General features: G+C 58.1%; 4 protein-coding genes and 1 non-coding gene across 10 annotated transcripts; 4 read left to right on the top strand and 1 right to left on the bottom strand.

The window, feature by feature from the left end:
- The first annotated feature begins 562 nt into the window (after positions 1-562).
- On the top strand, positions 563-2,593 carry rpl18a (ribosomal protein L18a). The gene is made up of 5 exons (XM_088367356.1): positions 563-716; positions 1,715-1,894; positions 1,985-2,114; positions 2,187-2,296; positions 2,457-2,593. Exons 1-5 carry the CDS (start codon positions 699-701, stop codon positions 2,547-2,549), a joined length of 531 nt encoding a protein of 176 aa, XP_088223482.1. The 5' UTR covers positions 563-698; the 3' UTR covers positions 2,550-2,593.
- Positions 1,493-1,625, top strand: LOC148378945 (small nucleolar RNA SNORA68). Its single transcript, XR_015855540.1, has one exon. It is a non-coding gene; the product is annotated as a small nucleolar RNA SNORA68 (small nucleolar RNA).
- A 438-nt stretch (positions 2,594-3,031) lies between the features above and the next one.
- On the top strand, positions 3,032-9,331 carry xpot (exportin, tRNA (nuclear export receptor for tRNAs)). 3 transcript variants are annotated; one of them, XM_088367177.1, is made up of 24 exons: positions 3,032-3,233; positions 3,973-4,136; positions 4,224-4,306; positions 4,426-4,482; positions 4,546-4,615; positions 4,687-4,905; positions 4,971-5,155; positions 5,220-5,388; positions 5,533-5,769; positions 5,861-5,899; positions 5,974-6,036; positions 6,120-6,244; positions 6,338-6,482; positions 6,564-6,683; positions 6,749-6,843; positions 6,947-7,016; positions 7,088-7,326; positions 7,426-7,711; positions 7,887-8,166; positions 8,327-8,442; positions 8,514-8,561; positions 8,620-8,691; positions 8,788-8,844; positions 9,010-9,331. In XM_088367177.1, exons 2-24 carry the CDS (start codon positions 4,044-4,046, stop codon positions 9,034-9,036), a joined length of 2,895 nt encoding a protein of 964 aa, XP_088223303.1. In that variant the 5' UTR covers positions 3,032-3,233; positions 3,973-4,043; the 3' UTR covers positions 9,037-9,331. The 3 variants fall into 3 exon arrangements, with proteins under 3 accessions (XP_088223303.1, XP_088223302.1, XP_088223301.1); XM_088367176.1 differs by having other exon boundaries at positions 7,860-8,166; XM_088367175.1 differs by having other exon boundaries at positions 7,806-8,166.
- Positions 9,332-9,455: 124 nt separating this feature from the next.
- rtcb (RNA 2',3'-cyclic phosphate and 5'-OH ligase) lies at positions 9,456-13,552 on the bottom strand. The gene is made up of 12 exons (XM_088367262.1): positions 12,131-13,552; positions 11,827-11,905; positions 11,650-11,717; positions 11,320-11,419; positions 11,088-11,244; positions 10,863-11,019; positions 10,607-10,766; positions 10,354-10,529; positions 10,079-10,267; positions 9,897-10,007; positions 9,662-9,781; positions 9,456-9,590 (listed from the first exon to the last, which is right to left on the bottom strand). The coding sequence occupies exons 1-12, from the start codon at positions 12,221-12,223 to the stop codon at positions 9,483-9,485; spliced, it is 1,518 nt and encodes a 505-aa protein (XP_088223388.1). The 5' UTR covers positions 12,224-13,552; the 3' UTR covers positions 9,456-9,482.
- On the top strand, positions 12,492-16,223 carry fbxo7 (F-box protein 7). Of its 4 annotated transcripts, none has more exons than XM_088367281.1 (10): positions 12,492-12,623; positions 13,329-13,454; positions 13,953-14,214; positions 14,315-14,536; positions 14,745-14,889; positions 14,952-15,035; positions 15,093-15,188; positions 15,261-15,437; positions 15,516-15,550; positions 15,790-16,223. In XM_088367281.1, exons 2-10 carry the CDS (start codon positions 13,330-13,332, stop codon positions 16,078-16,080), a joined length of 1,437 nt encoding a protein of 478 aa, XP_088223407.1. In that variant the 5' UTR covers positions 12,492-12,623; position 13,329; the 3' UTR covers positions 16,081-16,223. The 4 variants fall into 4 exon arrangements, with proteins under 4 accessions (XP_088223407.1, XP_088223408.1, XP_088223405.1 ...); XM_088367282.1 differs by lacking the exon at positions 12,492-12,623 and adding an exon at positions 12,868-12,940; XM_088367279.1 differs by lacking the exon at positions 12,492-12,623 and adding an exon at positions 12,876-12,953.
- Positions 16,224-16,489: the final 266 nt, after the last annotated feature.

Here is a 16,489-nt window from a genome sequence, read left to right as displayed (position 1 = left end):
TTCGTCAGCATACTTCCTGTCCGGTGCCTTGACCCACGGTCTCACCAAGTGCCTTTGCCTTGTTGCTGCCGCTTTTGGTGGTCTGCGTCGGATCGACGTTGCTGCCCGCCTACCTACCTACCTACCTACCTGCCCGCCCGCCCGCCTACCTGCCACAGAGGCATGCAGCTTGTGATCAATAATGGTCCCCAAGTATTTCTATTCTTTGCCGTGCACCTTGGCAGAGGCGGCAGCAACAACTCGAGAAACTTTCAATCGTTCACATTATTGACCAAGCGCTTGCAATTGATTCATATGAATCAGTCGTGTGATTTAACTCGCTCCATTATTTCCAGTCATTATTGCTCCTGCAGTGTTTAAGGAAGGTTATAAAGCAGCAAGTGCCTCTAATATTTAGTGATTGCTGCTCTCGTGTGGACACCTTTGGCTACTGCACCCACAAGCACGGTGGTGTTCGGCTCAACCTTGCGGTTAGTGCCGAGGTTTCCGGCTCAAATCTCGGATCCGTCCCTTTGTGAGGTCGGAATGTCGCAACGTGTCTATTGATCTGCCATGCCATCATATCGTCGCCGCTCGAGCGCCCTGTTTTGATTGACGTTTCTCGGAGTCTTTCGAGCGGAAGTCCCGCCTTCCTCCGTCGTGTAGTAGCGCAGGGGGGCGACGTCACTTCCTCTTTTCCTGCGGCTGAGCGAGACACCATGAAGGCGTCCGGCACTGTACGTAAAAATGCTCCTTTTCTTCTCAGCGCTCCGCCACACGCGATCCCCGCGCGTCGATGTTGATGTGGAAGCCAACGCGCGTCTTACTCGTCCGCTCGCCTGACTTGAAAGTTAATTGCAAGAGAGCCCTTTTCCGCTTTTGCCACTTCGCTGGTGTTCGCTCGCAACATGGCGTCGGTCGGCCGAACCATGTGGACGGCGAAGGCCACGTCGTGCGTACAGCTCGCAGGCCCGCCGGCCGGCCGACCCGCCGTCATGGGGGAATCGCGACTCGCTTTTACTTCCACAGCTGAAATGTACTCAGTTGGACTCGAGATTTTGTGCGAACAAGTGAGCCCGAATGGAGCTCTGAGCGAACGCAATGCTACAGTAGCTGCTCGATGCTAACAGCTAACGTGCGTTCATCTCGCCTGGTTTGTTTCAGTGGCCAAATTTGGCCTTGTCGAAAATGTCTTGCAAACTGGCGCTTCCAGAGAAGCCTGTAGTATTTGACGAAATTGTTATTGCGCCGGCCAAAGTGCCAGTGAACGCTGCTTTGAAATGGTAGAGAACGCTCGAGCCGACTTGAATTGGCCTTGACCTATTCAAGCTATCCTTTTTTTCTTCTTCTCCTTCCTTATTGCACACTGTCAGTCATCCAGCTCGAAAGAAGCAAGAATTGCGGCACCGGGACTACTTTGTTCTTTTGCGTCTCGACTAACGCTAATAATTGACGATGAGCGTGGACACGTCTTAAGATGTAGGGAATCCATGTGATGATTGTTTGGGCAATGTCTGCAGCCAAACCCAAAGGTCACACGCGCGTCAGTGGTGTGACTTAGCGTGGCCTGCGCACAGCAACATTTGCCTTGTCGCCTTTCCCGGCCGCTTTTGTGCCGCCGAAAGTGAAACCAAGGCCTCACACGCCAGTCGCCCGATGCCGATTTCGCCGTATACCACCCTTTGTGCGACGTCGCTGACGGCATTCTGTTGTATTCCATTTTGGTGGGGGGCAGCTGCGAGAGTACAAGGTGATCGGGCGTCTGCTGCCGTCGCCCAAGAACCCGACCCCCCCGCTGTACCGCATGCGCATCTTCGCCCCCAACCACGTGGTGGCCAAGTCTCGCTTCTGGTACTTTGTGTCCCAACTGAGAAAGATGAAGAAGGCGTCCGGCGAGACCGTCTACTGCGGCCTGGTATGTGGCGCCCGTGGCGCGGTCGCCGTGTATCTCCAAGTCAGCTGTAGTTCCGTTTAACGGTGCGCTCGTGGCCTTTGCTGTGCGCAGGTCCACGAGAAGACGCCCCTGAAGGTGAAGAACTTTGGCATCTGGCTGCGTTACGACTCGCGCAGCGGCACGCACAACATGTACCGCGAGTACCGAGACCTCACCACCTCTGGAGCCGTCACCCAGTGCTGTGAGTGGCGAAGCCCCCTCGCGGCCTCATCGACTTTGGCGCCTCGCTAATTTGCCCTTTCTCCCCCGGCAGACCGCGACATGGGCGCCCGGCACCGCGCCCGCGCCCACTCGATCCAGATCATGAAGGTCCAGGTGATCGCAGCGAACAAGTGCCGCAGGCCCGCCATCAAGCAGTTCCACGTGAGTCTCGGTCCATTTTCTCTCTCTCGCTCTCTGTCTGCGGCCATGTCATGCATGTGGGGCCGCTCCGCTTTAGTGCGAGCCGGCGCCCGCCGTATGAAAAAAGGCCCGGTTCCGTTTGTTCATTGTCGCCTGCCGCTGTGCGCCTTTGTTCCTGCAGAACTCCAAGATCAAGTTCCCGCTGCCCCACCGGGTCCTGCGCCGCCAGCACAAACCGCGCTTCACCACCAAGAGACCAAACACCTTCTTCTGAATGCCTCTGGCACAATCCAAATAAATTGTTATTCTGGTTTGGAACGTTGAGCGTGTCTTTATTTTTTGCCCCTCCGGTCCGTGGCCTTGGATTTGTGTAGTGCGCGTGAGCGTTACAAAGTGCTTTTAATTTTGTGAGTGCTGCTTTCAGTCTGAGCAAAATGCAGCTATGACTTCAGCTGAGACCAAACGTCATTGTTGCGTGTTAGAAAACTAGCTCCTATTTCCCAACCGATTGATCGATAGAACTTTATTCATCCCACAACGGGGGAATTCACTTGTCACAGCAGCGCATAGGAGTGCAAGAATAAAACAAGGGCCAAAATTTCAAAAAAGGGTAAATAACAGACAAGGGGTCGCCATTTACAGTCGAGCGATTTTCATGGACTGGAAAGCTCCACCAAGGCGTCATATGCGCGACCTCCCATCGGTAGGTGGCAGCAATATGCCGAAAACTCAGCTCCCAGCGAATAAGAAGGAGAAGCTCTTCCGGGTCGGTTAACCGGAAGTGAAGGAGCCCACGCTTTACACGCCGCCGCGCGGCACTAGCCTGGAGAACCTGGTGGCACGCTACGGCAGCAGAGTGACAGACGGCCGATCGAAGAGCAGCGACGCGAGACCGCCCGCCCGCCCGGCAGCCTTTCTCGACTTGGCCGCTGCACGGGCAAAAGACGCATGAAATAAGGTCAGCGGCGCCGGTTGGAGGGAGGGAGAGAACGACTGAGGGACAAAAGCTCGCCGTCAATAACAACAAACGAATAACGGTGATAATGTTCCATTGGGAGGAGGCTTGGGCTGGCTGGCTGGCTGCCGAGTGGGATGGCTATTTGGAGCTAGCCAACTAAAGCTAGCTCGTGTTAGCGACTGTCACTTGGACAATGCAGTCCACCTGTCCAGAAAGGGGACAACATTCTTCAAACGCTTGTGTCAAAGTCCTCTCACTTCTCGTCAAACTTAGATTGTGAGCAAAATATTAAGCCATAATGGCTTAAAATAACTCATTTTAGGACCGATTATTCGTGGATGAAGATACCGACCAATAACAGATCTGTTTATTCATTTGCAGTAAGAGGTCCTGAAGTTTTGATTCATTGTACCTCTAAACTTTCTTCAGTCGGTCTTAAACGTTTTTGTGCTGCGGACACAAAAAAACTTCGCATGTGGCACCTCACACATGGCCGGTTCAAGTATTTCGATCTTGTGTTAAAGGCATTCTGAGCTGTTGATTTTGATTTTTATGGGGGTCTGGTCATCTCAGTCTTGACTTTGCGTTGCATCATTCCGGCACTGGCTTCACAAACGCCACTACGAAGAATGTTACGCGACAGCTCATTATAATTGACAAACATGTACAAGAGATTTTCCAAAAGTGTGCATCAAGGGTGGGCCAGCAAGAAAGCTTTCAGCCAGTTTGACTTTTCCAGATGAGAGCAGGCCAGACCCTGCGGCCACAGCAGACCAGCGCACGGGTGCACGCAGGCTAACCCGCCCGCCCATGGCTTGTCAGTCCGCCGCCGCCGCCGCCGCCATGGACGAGCAGGCCCTGCTGGGGCTCAACCCCAACGCTGACGCGCCCTACCGCCAGAGGGTCAGCCGAGCGCACGCACGCTCATTTGCAAAAATTGCTCCACATGCCATGCCAGTTAACTTTGGGCCGGCCGCGCGTGTCCTTCAGGCTCTGGCGTACTTTGAGCAGCTCAAGGAGTCGCACGACGCCTGGGAGGTGTGTGCGCAGGCCCTCGCAAAAGGGCTCTACAGGTAACACGTGCGTGAGTGTTTGCGTGCGTGCGTGCCTGCCTGTGTGTCATTCAAGCGACACTTTTTGGCAGCATTTGTCACGGAGCGTCACACCCGTGCGTGTTGTTTTTTGTTTGCAGCGATGACCACGTCAAGTTCTTTTGCTTCCAAGTTTTGGAGTATCAGGTGAAGTTCAGGTGAGGAGGGGGCGGGGCGCAGGGGCGGGGCGTGGCTGCGAGGGACTGACGCTGTGATTGCAGACACGGCGGGCTGAGCGGCGGCCAGCGGCAGCTCATCCGAGAGACGCTGATGAAGTGGCTGCAATGTCAGGTCAGTTGCGGCACCCGATCGGGAGCTGCTGTGAGCCACCACCGCTCACCTTGGCGCTCTGGCGTTGGCAGCTGCTGAGCGCGCAGCCCGAGAAGATCTTTGTGCGCAACAAAGCGGCGCAGGTGTTGGCGCTGACCTTTGTGGCCGAGTACCCGGCGCTGTGGCCCGACTTCTTCTTTGACATCCTGGCGCTGGTGGGCCTGGATCCCCGCGGCGTCGACATCTACCTGCGCACGCTCATGGCCGTCGACGGCGAGGTGGTCGACAGGGACGTCCTGCACGCGCCCGAGGTACCTGAGCAAATGAAGCGCACCTCCCTCGCTCCCTCGCTCCCTCCCTCACGTCGTGTGTTCAGGAGACTCGGCGGAACACGTTGATCAAGGACGCCATGCGGGAGCAGTGCATCCCCAACCTGGTGGAGTCCTGGTTCCAGATCCTGCACACGTACCAGCGCAGCCACCCTGAGCTGACCTGCCAGTGCCTGGAAGTGGTGGGTGCCTACGTCTCCTGGATCGACCTGGGCCTCATCGCCAACCAACGGTACGGCTCGCCTCGCCGCTCTTTGGCGTCGTGCTGACGTGCGCCCACCCGCCCGCCTTGCCAGGTTCGTGGACCTGCTGCTGAGCCACATGTCGGTGGAGGAGCTGCGCGAGGAGGCCTGCGACTGCCTCCTGGAGATCGTCAACAAGGGCATGGACCCCGCCGACAAAACCAAGCTGGTGGAGTCGCTGGCGCAAGTGCTGCAGTCGGCCGGCTTCTTCTGCGTGGAGCAGGTAGGCTTCGTTCCGCATCTGCCCGCCCGCCCGCCGGCATTTAGAGCATTCCGATGGGCCGGAGCCTCGGACACGGCCGACGCGCTGACGTCTTTTGAATGACGTTGTTTTGGTGTCGCTAACGTTGGCGGGTGCTGCTTTGAGGAGGAGGACGTGGACTTCCTGGCCAAGTTCTCGCGTCTGGTCAACGGCATGGGCCAGAGTCTGGTCCTGAGCTGGAGCAAGCTGGCCAAGGCGGGCAGCGCCGATGAGGCCGGCGCTGCGCTCCGGGCCCTGGAGGCCAAGGTGGCGCTGGTGCTGCGCCTCCTAGCGCACCCCGACGACGACATCTCCGCCAACGTGGTGGCCTTCTGCTACGAGTACCTGCAAGTCCTCAAGCAGGTGGCCGCCTCCCGACGTTCCCCCGTCGCGCCGCGCGTCGTGTCGCGTCCCCGGGGCCTTCCTCTTCATCTGCCTCTTCTTTCTTCGTCAGCTGCCCGAGCTCAGCCACGGTCAGAAGAGCAACATGGAGGTGAGCGCGGGCGCCGGCGCGGGTAAGTGCGAGATGCGGTCCGCGCTCAACTTGTGCCCTTCCCGCACGAGCAGGCCATCATGCTGGCCGTGGTCAAGAAGTTGACGTATGACGACGAGTACAACTTTGACAACGAGGTACGTTTGCTAGTCGGGGGGCCGGGCCGGGCCGGGCCCGCCCGGACCGTGTGCTAACGTCAGCGTTGGCCCGTGTGTGTTAGGGTGAGGACGAGGCCATGTTTGTGGAGTACAGGAAGCAGCTGAAGATGCTCCTGGACCGCCTGGCCCAGGTGTCCCCCGAGCTGGTCCTGGACTCCGTTCGCCGCGTCTTTGCCGACACCATGGGGTGAGCCGCAGCGCAGCGTAGCGCAGCGCAGCGCACCAGAAGGACACGGGTGGAGCTGGGCACGGAACTGACGCGGTGGTGTTTGCTCCACAGCAAGTGGCAGAGCGCGTCCTTCAAGGAGGTGGAGGTGGCCATCCGGCTGCTGTACATGCTGGGAGAAGCTCTGCCCGCCTCGCACGGGGCACACTTCTCGGGAGACGCCATCAAGAGCGGAGCGCTGCAGGACATGATGGCCACGGTCAGCTCTCGCCCGTGCCGCTCGCTCTCGCCCGTGCCGCTCGCTCTCGCCCGTGCGCATCCTTTGTCTTGTCTTTCTCAGTTGGTCACGTGCGGCGTGAGCGACTACGGGCACACATCGGTGACCCTGGAATTCTTCGAGACGGTCGTCCGATACGACAAATTCTTCACGGTGGAGCCCCAGCACATTCCTGGCGTCTTGGTAAAAGCGCACCTTTGCTCATTTGCAAGAGCGCGCAGTTTGAGGCTGCGTGTGTGTCTTCTCAGATGGCTTTTCTGGACCAGCGAGGGCTGAGACACAACAGTCCCAAAGTCCGCAGTCGAGTAGCCTACCTTTTCTCGCGTTTCGTCAAAACACTCCAGTGAGTCCGTCGTCACTGGGGGAAAGATGGGACCGGGCTGGTGTCTTAGCCCCTGTTGATTTGGGTTTTTTTCCCTGCCGCCACCGCCGCCTGTGCCTTTCAGCAAACACATGACCTCGTTCATCGAGGACATCTTGACCCGGATCCAGGACCTCCTGGAGCTGGCTCCTCCCGTACGTAAGCGCCCGGCCCGGCCTGGCCCGGCCCGGCCCGGCACCCTTTAACCCTCGCTCGTCTCCCGCAGGACAAGACGTTCCCGGCGCCGCTGACCAGCGACGACCAGCTCTTCATCTTCGAGGCGGCGGGCGTGCTGATCGTGAGCAGCGAGAGTCCGGCGGAGAGGAAGCGGGCGCTGATGCGCAGCCTGCTGGCGCCGCTCGTGGACGCCTTCCGGTTGCTTCTGGACAAGCTCTCCCTGGAGACGGACGAGGAGACGCAGGCGGCCATCGCCGACTGCCTCAGCCACGCCGTCGGCTTCGTCAGGTCAGACGGGCGCCCTTCCTCGCTCCATCCGCTTCACGTGGAGGCGGGCCAACATAGAGACTAACGCCCCCCCTCCCTTTCTCCCCTCCCGCCCGGCAGTCGCACCAGCAAGGCCTTCAGCAACAAGCAGACGGTGAAGCAGTGCGGCTGCACCGAAGTCTACCGGGACTGCCTGCACGCCTTCCTGCCGGCGCTGAGCTGCCCCGTCCAGCGGGAGGCGCTGCGCAGCTGCGTGCGCTCCTTCCTGCACCGCATGATCATCTGCATGGAGGAGGAGGTGCTGCCCTTCGTCCCCGCCGCCTCTGAGCACATGCTCAAGGACTGCGAGGCCAAAGACCTGCAGGAGTTCATCCCGCTCATCAGCCAGATCACCACCAAGTTCAAAGTAGGAAGCAAACGTTCTTTCTTCTCTTGACAACTTAGAAACGTGCACGACTGTTGACGGTAACCCGGAATGTTATGGCTTGGAAATTGGCCAGAGAATTGCTCCCCTACTGAAGGCCCCCCCGTCCGCCCGCCCATTACCACGGCAGCGGCAGGTGTCCCCCTTTCTCCAGCAGGTCTTCATGCCGCTGGTGCTGGCCATCTTCGAGGCGCTGGCGCGGCCCGCCGACGCCAACGACCAGGCGGCCGCCCTGGAGAAGCAGATGCTGCGCAGGAGCTACTTCTCCTTTGTCCACACGGTCGCCGGCAGCGGCATGAGCGAGGTTCTGGCCAACCAGGGTGCGGAGAACGTCGAGCGGGTACTCTTCACTCTCATCCAGGGAGCCGTGGACTTCCCTGACCCCATCGCGCAGAAGACCTGCTTCGCCGTGCTCGCCAGGCTGGTGGAGCTCTGGGGTGAGGCCTCCCTCCGCCAGCGCCGGTTGCCATCCATCCATCCATCCATCCATCCATCCATCCATCCATCCATCCATCCATCCATCCATCCATCCATCCATCCATCCATCCATCCATTCATCCATCCATCCATCTTTGCATACCACCCGTGTGCTTGCAGGGGGCAAGGCGGGCATGACAGGCTTCCGGGACTTCACCTACAAACACATTGTTCCCGCCTGCTTCTTGGCGCCTCTCAAGCCGACCTTTGACCTGTCAGACGCGCAGACCGTGCTGGTGCGTGCCGGCCTGTGCGCGGCCGTGCGTGCGAGCGAGCGCCTGTCCTAATTGTCTGTGTGACCTTTCAGACCTTGGCCGAGGTCGCCGTGACGCTGAAGATGGTCTTTGTCCAGCAGGTAATGTTCGGCTGGCGACTGACCTTTAGCTGCCGTTTTTGACTTTGCCGTCTGTCAGGGTCCTGAACTGTTGGAGTTCCTGCAGCGAGACTACCTCCCATCGCTTCACGTGTGTCCGGACGTGGCGCAGGTCAGACAGACGCCGTTCGGCTCTAGCCGGCCAGACCAAACGACTTGCAGGAGTCACAACGCCGTTCCTGTCTTTTTTTTTTTTTTTTTTCTCCAGGAGCTTTGTCACGTCCTGCAGCAGCCCGACGTCAAAGTCCTCAAGACCTACTTGAAGGTCAGACTTGTGTTTTTTTCATCTTGGCCATGCTAACATGGCTGTGAATGCAGCGGTGCTCGTTTGCCAGCGGGGGAAATCCAAGCAAATGGCACATTTGTGAAATGCTATGATTGAAGATTTGATGGCCCTCCTAACACGTCTCGATGCCTTTCACCTCTTCAGGTGTTCTTCCAGCGAACCGGGCCGTAGCGGGCCGCCGGAGGAGTCGCCCTCCTGAACGCTGCGGGAGCCGAGCGGGCGCTTTGCGGTTTGGTTTTCATTGAGCCCCCCCAAAAGAGCTGGCGCGTTTCTTTGTATTTTTATTTAAAGTGTCGTTGAAGCAAATACGGTTCGGGCGCGTCGGCTCCGAGGATGGAGCAGCGGCTGTAAATAAGATAAGAGGAACCACTTTGTTTTTCTTCTATTTTTTTGCTCTGAGCAATCAGCTCCTTTCTGTTAGCACAAATAGTAAAACAAACAAACAAACAAACAAAATAGAATCACACTTCCATTGTCTTCATTTGACTTTCAAGTCTTTTTTTGCAACTCTGTCCGTATCCTTGAAGAAAGTCTCATAGCAAGAAAATGTGCACTTTGTGTCGGGGACTTGAGACACACGACGAGGGAGGGGAGTTTGACTGAAGCCTTTATTTGGGTTATCCTTTGATGACAGCGATGGGCCTCAGTTTGATGGCCTTCCGGCTGATGCCGGCCTCGTGACACGTGTCCACCACATCCGTCACGTTTTTGTACGACTCGGGAGCCTGAGGAGAGCCCAGAGGTAAGACCGAGGACGCGCGCAAAGCGGAAGCCACGGCTGGACGAGCGAGCCCACCTCCTCCATGACCAGTTTGGGGGACGCCACCCGGATGGCGATGCCTTTGTCGGCCAGCTGGTCCAGAACGTCCTGGAAGTCCAGATTGCGGCGGGATTTGGCCCGGGACAGAGCTCGACCCTGCGTGCCCGCCGGGCAAGTAAGTACGTGCGCGCTTAATAAAATTCTATTTGGCTTTCCACAGCGGTCCGGTCGACAGTTACACTTTCGGGCGAACTTTTTTTTTTTTTTTTACCGCTCCGTGACATGTGGTTCCGAAGGTGTTGGTCATGCCGCGCTCGGTGCCGGTGAGGACGTAGCTGCACGTGCCCATGGTTCCCCCGATCAGGACCGGCTGGCCCGTCAACTGGACGGGCGGCGAAGAGGTTACGGGGCCATCATCCATTTTTGACATAACTGGCGGCGGCAGCGGCAGACCTGGTAGTCGACGGGGATGAGCGGGTGGTGGGGGGGGAAGGCGCGCGTGGAGCCCTTGCGGTGCACCAGCAGGGTGCGCTGGCGTCCGTCCACCATGTGCTCCTCCACCTTGGCTATGTTGTGGGACACGTCGTAGATGACGTGCATGTCCAGGTCGTCCGGCGTGCTCTGGAACACTTTGGAGAAGGCCTGGCATGGCCCGCCGGCGCAAAATGCTCACGAGCTAACAAAAGCTTTTGAAGTGAAGCAAACTGGCGCGGGCGCGCTCGCCCTACCTGCCTGGTGAGGAAGGTCATGGACGAGCGATTGACCCAGGCGTAATTGCCGGCGGCGGCCATTCCCTTCAGGTAGTCCTGTCCTTCCTGCGACGTGATGCGAGCGCATGCCAGCTGCCGGTCGTTGACGGCGATCCGGTCGCGCTTCATGGCCTTCTCCATGGCCACCAGCGCGTCTGCGCGCCGCAACAGTAGCCATCCCGCTCACAGCCCAAAGCAAACTAAATAGCTTTTTTTGGGTCGAGCCACGTACCTGTGGCCACCTGATGACCGAGGCCTCTGCTGCCGCTGTGGATCATGACGCACACCTGCCCCTTGCGGTCCACGCCCATCTTCTTGGCCGCGTAGTCGTCGTAGATCTCGTCCACCACCTGGATCTCGGCGTAGTGGTTTCCCGCTCCCAGCGTTCCCAGCTGAATAGGAAAAAAGAAAGCCATTCTCCCCCATTGGACCAAAGCTTTGACTTTTTTTTACACCTCAAATTGTGTTTGTTCAGCAGTGACTTTTACCTGGGGCAGGCCCCGCTTCTTGGCCTTGGACGAGACCTTGTTGGGGTCGGCCTGCAGCATCCTGCCGTACTCCTCGCAGTGCTCCTTGTCCTCGGCCCAAGCGTAGCCCTCGCGCAGCGACCAGTCCACCCCCATCTCCAGCGCCTCCTCCAGGTCCCTGCCGGGCACCCACACAGCTCATCAACCTGGCGCCGCCGCTAACCCCCCCCCCGCTAACCCCCTTACTTGGCCCCCATGGGGATGACTCCTTTGGAGCCGACGCCGACGGGGATGTGGTCAAAGAGCGATTGCGCCAGCTGCTCCTTGACGGGCTGCACATCTCGCTCATCCAGGTTGGTCCTCAGCAGACGCACGCCGCAGTTGATGTCGAAGCCCACGCCTCCTGCACGCATGCATGCACGTACGTACGTCCTCCTTTAGCGGCCTTGCAAAAACACCTTGTCGAGGCTTTGCTCACCCGGAGACACCACCGCGTCCGGGTCGTCCATGTCAAAGGCCGCCATGTTCCCGATGGCGAAGCCGTAGCCCGAGTGGACGTCCGGGAGGCCGATGGATTTCTATGGATAAAAGGCCCGCGTCAGGGCTGACGTGTCTCGCAAATCGAGTCCCAATGTTTCCTCATGCGATTACATTTCCTTCATGAAGTCAGTTTGTTGTCAAACTGTTTTGTTTTTTGTTTTTTTTCCTCTCTCCCCATGGCCGACTTTGAAAATGTGCTTGTGCATTGAACCAGGCCTAAATGAATGTCAACGAGTGAGTGGTGTGGCGTGGCGCGGCACACACGTACGTTGACGATCCCGGGCAGGGCCGCCACGTTTCCGATCTGTTTCATGGCTGGAAGGAATCCACCCACACCTGACCAATGGAGACACACGCAAGTGATCAGCAAGAGCTCCAAAGGTGGAAACACTCACACACTCATGCAGCCAGATGTTTCCAGAAGATAAGATGAGCATGACTTCACCTCCTCCTCGACACGCATTCCGCAGCTCCTCAAACATCAATTTTTCTAGAGGCTCGTTGACGTAGAAGATTCCTTCCACCTGAAACACGCATACATACATACATACATACATACATACATGGCGTCATCATGTCCAATGAATGATCCATCTCTCCAAGTCGCCATTTAGTAATAAAGTAATAATAACAGCGTAATTAATGCATGATGTTCCTTGGTGTCATTTGATCTGACATGCGAAACATGTGAAATGCGGCTAGCTTGCTAACTAGCCACGCTCACAATTGGCAATCTTGAGAAGATTTACCTTCATGTTGGGAACAAAGCCCTTTTTTATTCTCCAGCAGTTTGTGTCAATCTTGTCCAAATATTGCAACTCGTCGTTGTAATTTCTACTCATGATGACGCTTTGGGTTGTCAAGTTCAAATGCTTGACTCAATAGTGCGTATGGTCGGCACGGCACGGCACGGCACGAAATTGAAGGCAGGCAGACGGAGTGCTACGGAAAGCCGCGAGTATTTCAAGCATGCGACACGGAAGAAGGGGAAAAAAAGGTTCCCAATAATTTGAGAGCTATCATACAACGGGCAACACATACGATGTATTGTGCTCCGATGTGTAACTTTCCACAGTGGCTTTTTTCAAATGACTTTTGTTGCCTTATTGAATCTTGGACAGCTGACTTGCCGTCGATGTAGTCCAAGCTGTGGTCAATATGGCGGCTGTCTTTCAAAACAAAATCAGCGACCATTTCAAAGGAAGACAGGACGGACGGACGGATCAAGCATCGCTAAACACGGTCAGTATCCTTGTGTCCGTAAAGACAGTCTTTATAAATAGAACTGTCAAGTGTGGTTTCGTTCTTGAATGATAGGGGCGTGCATATGATTGAAGTGTGTGCCGTTGTGTGCCTTTTTATTTGTCTTGTCACAATTACGCTCGAACGTGTTGGACATTTGTTGTGTTCGTTTGAGACTATTTCTTGAGTCGAGTACAGGGATTGCAATCGGAGAGATGACATTTCCTCTCGCCTTTGTTTTATATTGAAAAGCGGATGTTGTCGTCCTGAGTTGATTGCGGAAAATGAGAAGGCAGCCACACATTTCTCCAGCCAGAGTACGCAAGCCAGGTTCTCTTTCCTCTTCTTTGACTTTCATTTCAGCGTCCGCCGCGCCGTTCGGCTCGTCCACAAGACTCCAGTTCTTGACGTGTTTTCGCTTTGCTGCGGGCGGTCTTCATCTTATTTTTACGCCATACAAAACGAAATGGCTTCAACTTCGGAGTTTTGAAGTGTGTTAGATTCCCATGCAAATAGAAATGACCTGAATTAGACGGCACCGGTTCATGGCTCTCCTGATATGTTCGGTTGGTTGCTTGCTTGCTTGCTTTTAATCTCGTTTTGCACGGTGCGATGCTAATTAATGACTCAGCAAAAGCAGACAAGATGGCTTCATACAGTCAACAGAAGAGCACGATTTGTAACAATTTGCGGTTACGCCAACAGGATGAAGTTGCGAATTCGCATCTGCGAGCAAACCAGCAAAGTGGACTTGGTGGGTGGTCCCGAGTCCACTTTGAAGGAGCTCATGGAGCACATCCGTGACGTCCTGCTGCCCAGACACGGACTCGGGTCAGTCGCCGCCGCCGCCGCCGCCACACACAACTACAGATCATTCTGCCGAATGGGAAAATAATGCTAGCTCGCTCGCTCGGTCAGACGTATTGGCAGAGTTGCAGTGCAGCATTTGCGGGAGAGGCGCATCTTGCTGCCCGTTCGTGAGGAGCGAGCGAGTTTGACGTCATCGAGGGGCGACAGTGTTTCGCTCTAGGAACACTCCTTGTTACGCTAGAAAAAGTTGGTTGATTTTTGTCAAGCCAAGAGTGACTTTAGAAGCTTGCCGCTCGTGTGCAGAGGCGTTGCGATGCGTCACGTGTCGGCCGCCAAGGTAAATACGTGTCGCCACGTCACCGACGCGCGCCATGTGACTCAAAAGGCGTGTGAGCTAACGTCGGGTGACGTCACCGCGCTTCCGCGTTAGTTGCGTGAGCAAGAGACGGGTTTGCTGAGAAAGTGACAATTGTGTGTTTCTTGGGCATGAGCCCAATGTTGACATTTTGCTGTTCTCAGCCCAGACGTGACCTTTGGCCTTTCTCTCAACGGCGCCGAGCTCCTCGCTGACACGGGTCAGAAGTTGTCGTCGTGCGGCGTCGTCCCGGGTGATCTCATCCGCGTCCTGCTTCCCGCCGGCGCCGCAGCCAACAGCAACGACGACAGCGACGACCCTCGCCCCGGGGCCGGGCGCCCCGCCGGGCCCGTCACCGCGGGGCCCGTGGCCCCGACCCGCGCTCAAACTGCCGCCGCCGTCGCCGCCGCCATGACCTCCAGCCAGGTGAGATGATGTCTTGAGCAAATTGATCATGTCATTATCCTGGATGCGACGTCGTCACTCACGAGTGTTACTGTTCTGTCGTCCGGATGGGCTTGTGCAGCCCCGTACGGCGGCCGCTTCTCCGGACGCCGCGCCGGACCAGCGTGCCCGCCCGACGCCGGCGACCCTCAGCTGGGAGCCCATGCTGTGCGGCGAGGCGGGCGAGGGTCAGGCGCCGCTGTCGCTGGAGCTGCTCTACCGCGCCGCGGCGGTCACCTGCCCCGCCGACGCCATTGTAGTGGCCGCCCACCTCCTGATGCTGGAGACGGGTTTCACGCCGCAGGTCAGAAACTGCATTTGTTTTGCCGCCCCCTTTTTGATCAGAGCGTGATCTCGGCGCGCCGGTGCGCTCGGCCCCATTTGCTCGAGGGAGGCCCCGTCCGTCCGTCCGTCCGTCCGTCCTTGGGCTCCTCTCCCATCGGTGGCGATAAAATGATGGCTCTCTCTCACGGCGACTTCGGGATGTCTTTCTTTTGACCAAACCTTGACAGGGCGGCGAGGCGAAGCCCGGCGAGATGCCGTCTGGATGGCGTTCGTCCGGCGGCGCCTACAGACTTCAGTACACGCACACGCTGTGCGAAAGGGGCGCAGTCACGGTGGTGGCGCTGCCCATGAACCCGGCGCTGGTCATCGAAGGTGAGCAGCCCGCTCGGTCTTTTCATCGACCGACCTGACGGTGTTTGTCGCGTTGCCCGCAGCCATTCTGCAGGTGGCCGACAGCGCCAGCATGGCGGCCAAAGTCTGCGTGGAGCCCGCCGGCTACGTGACGGAGGCCTGGCCAGGTCAGAGCGTCCGAGCGCGCCGTCCGGTGGCTCCTGGCTGACCCATGTCCTTTGCAGGAGCGAGCGCGGCGTCCGCCTTCACCGGTCTGAGTCGCCTGTCGCGAGTGTTCAAGGACCAGCTGGTCTACCCGCTGATCGCCGCCACGCGCGAAGGTAAGACGCCCGCCACGGCCCGGCCCGGCCCGGCACAAATGTGAGCGGTGTGTCGTGGCTCTTGGTGTCCAGCTCTGTGTCTGCCGGCGGCGTTCGGCCTGGCCGCCCTTCCCCCCGAGTTGCTGCTGCTGGTGCTGCGTCTGCTGGACGTGACCTCGGTGGTGCGTCTGTCGGCCGTCTGTCGACGTCTGAACGCCGCCGCCTCGGACGCCGCCCTCTGGAGGCACCTGGTGCGGCGCGACTTCAGCGGTAAGGCGCGTGCGCGCGGCTGCCGTGACCTCTGGCGACCTTTGGGTGCACTCACGTGACCTCTTTGTCGACCTGCAGATCACAAATGGCAGGGAGAGACCAACTGGAAGGAGGTCAGCCGCCTTTAAGCTGCCAGCGTCTCGGCCGCCTTTAAGCGAGCTGCGTCTTGGCTGCCTTTAAGCTAGCTGCATCTTGACCACCTTTAAGCTGGCTGCGTCTTGGCCGCGTTTAAGATAGCTGCGTCTTGGCTGCCTTTAAGATGGTTGCGCCTGGCTGCCTGGCATCTTCGCCTGACGCCGTCTTCGCCTGACGCCGTCTTTGCCTTACGCCGTCTTTGCCTTTGTGTGCACAGCTGTACAAGAGCTTCTACAAGTTCCGGCAGAAGCGAGGCGCGGTGGAGCGCCCGTGCTCGCTCCCCCCCTTCATCCACCGCCCCCTGTTCGGGCCGGTCCCCTTCGCCCCCCCGCGCGTCCCCGGCATCATCGGCGGGGCCTACGACCAGAGACCGCCGGCCCTGCCCCACGGCGCGCGCTACGACCCCATCGGCCCGCCGCTGCCGCACGGCGAGCGCCGGCGGCGCAGCGACCCCCGGCCCCCGTTGGGCGGTCGGGCGCCGCCCGACGTTCGCAGGGGCTTCATCTGACCGGGGCCGGGGCGCTTCTCGATGGGACGCGGCGGCGGCGTGACGACCCCTCCAAGCCACCCCGTCCCCCACCCCATTTTAGCCAGGAAGCAGTCGGCTCCGTCCGACAAGCGCTTGGCATATGGCCGCCGGAAGCGGGGGAGGTCGCCGAACATCTCGGGAGGAACCGGAAAGGCAGATGGAGCCTGCGTGTTTTTCCATCGGCCGCATAGGGACGTCATTATTTCCCAAAAAGCTCGTTTTCTTCTATTGTGGTCAGGCGAAGTGTAAAATGAGGGCTTTGGTGCCAGGACCTGGCGTCAGACAAACCAAGGGTGGCCAAAGTAATGCTTTGCTGCAATTGCAGCGGCCGCCAAGACTCGGACGGCCCCTGACCTTTTCGTGGCTCCTCGTGCAAAAAGAGCACTGA

The sequence above is a fragment of the Syngnathus floridae genome, chromosome 22 (genome assembly GCF_059516105.1).
Source record: "Syngnathus floridae isolate MCC-2025c chromosome 22, RoL_Sflo_1.0, whole genome shotgun sequence".
In the NCBI taxonomy this organism is placed as follows: Eukaryota; Metazoa; Chordata; class Actinopteri; order Syngnathiformes; family Syngnathidae; genus Syngnathus; species Syngnathus floridae.
Note: the sequence above shows the minus strand (reverse complement) of the source record. Positions and strands in the feature narration are given on the sequence as shown.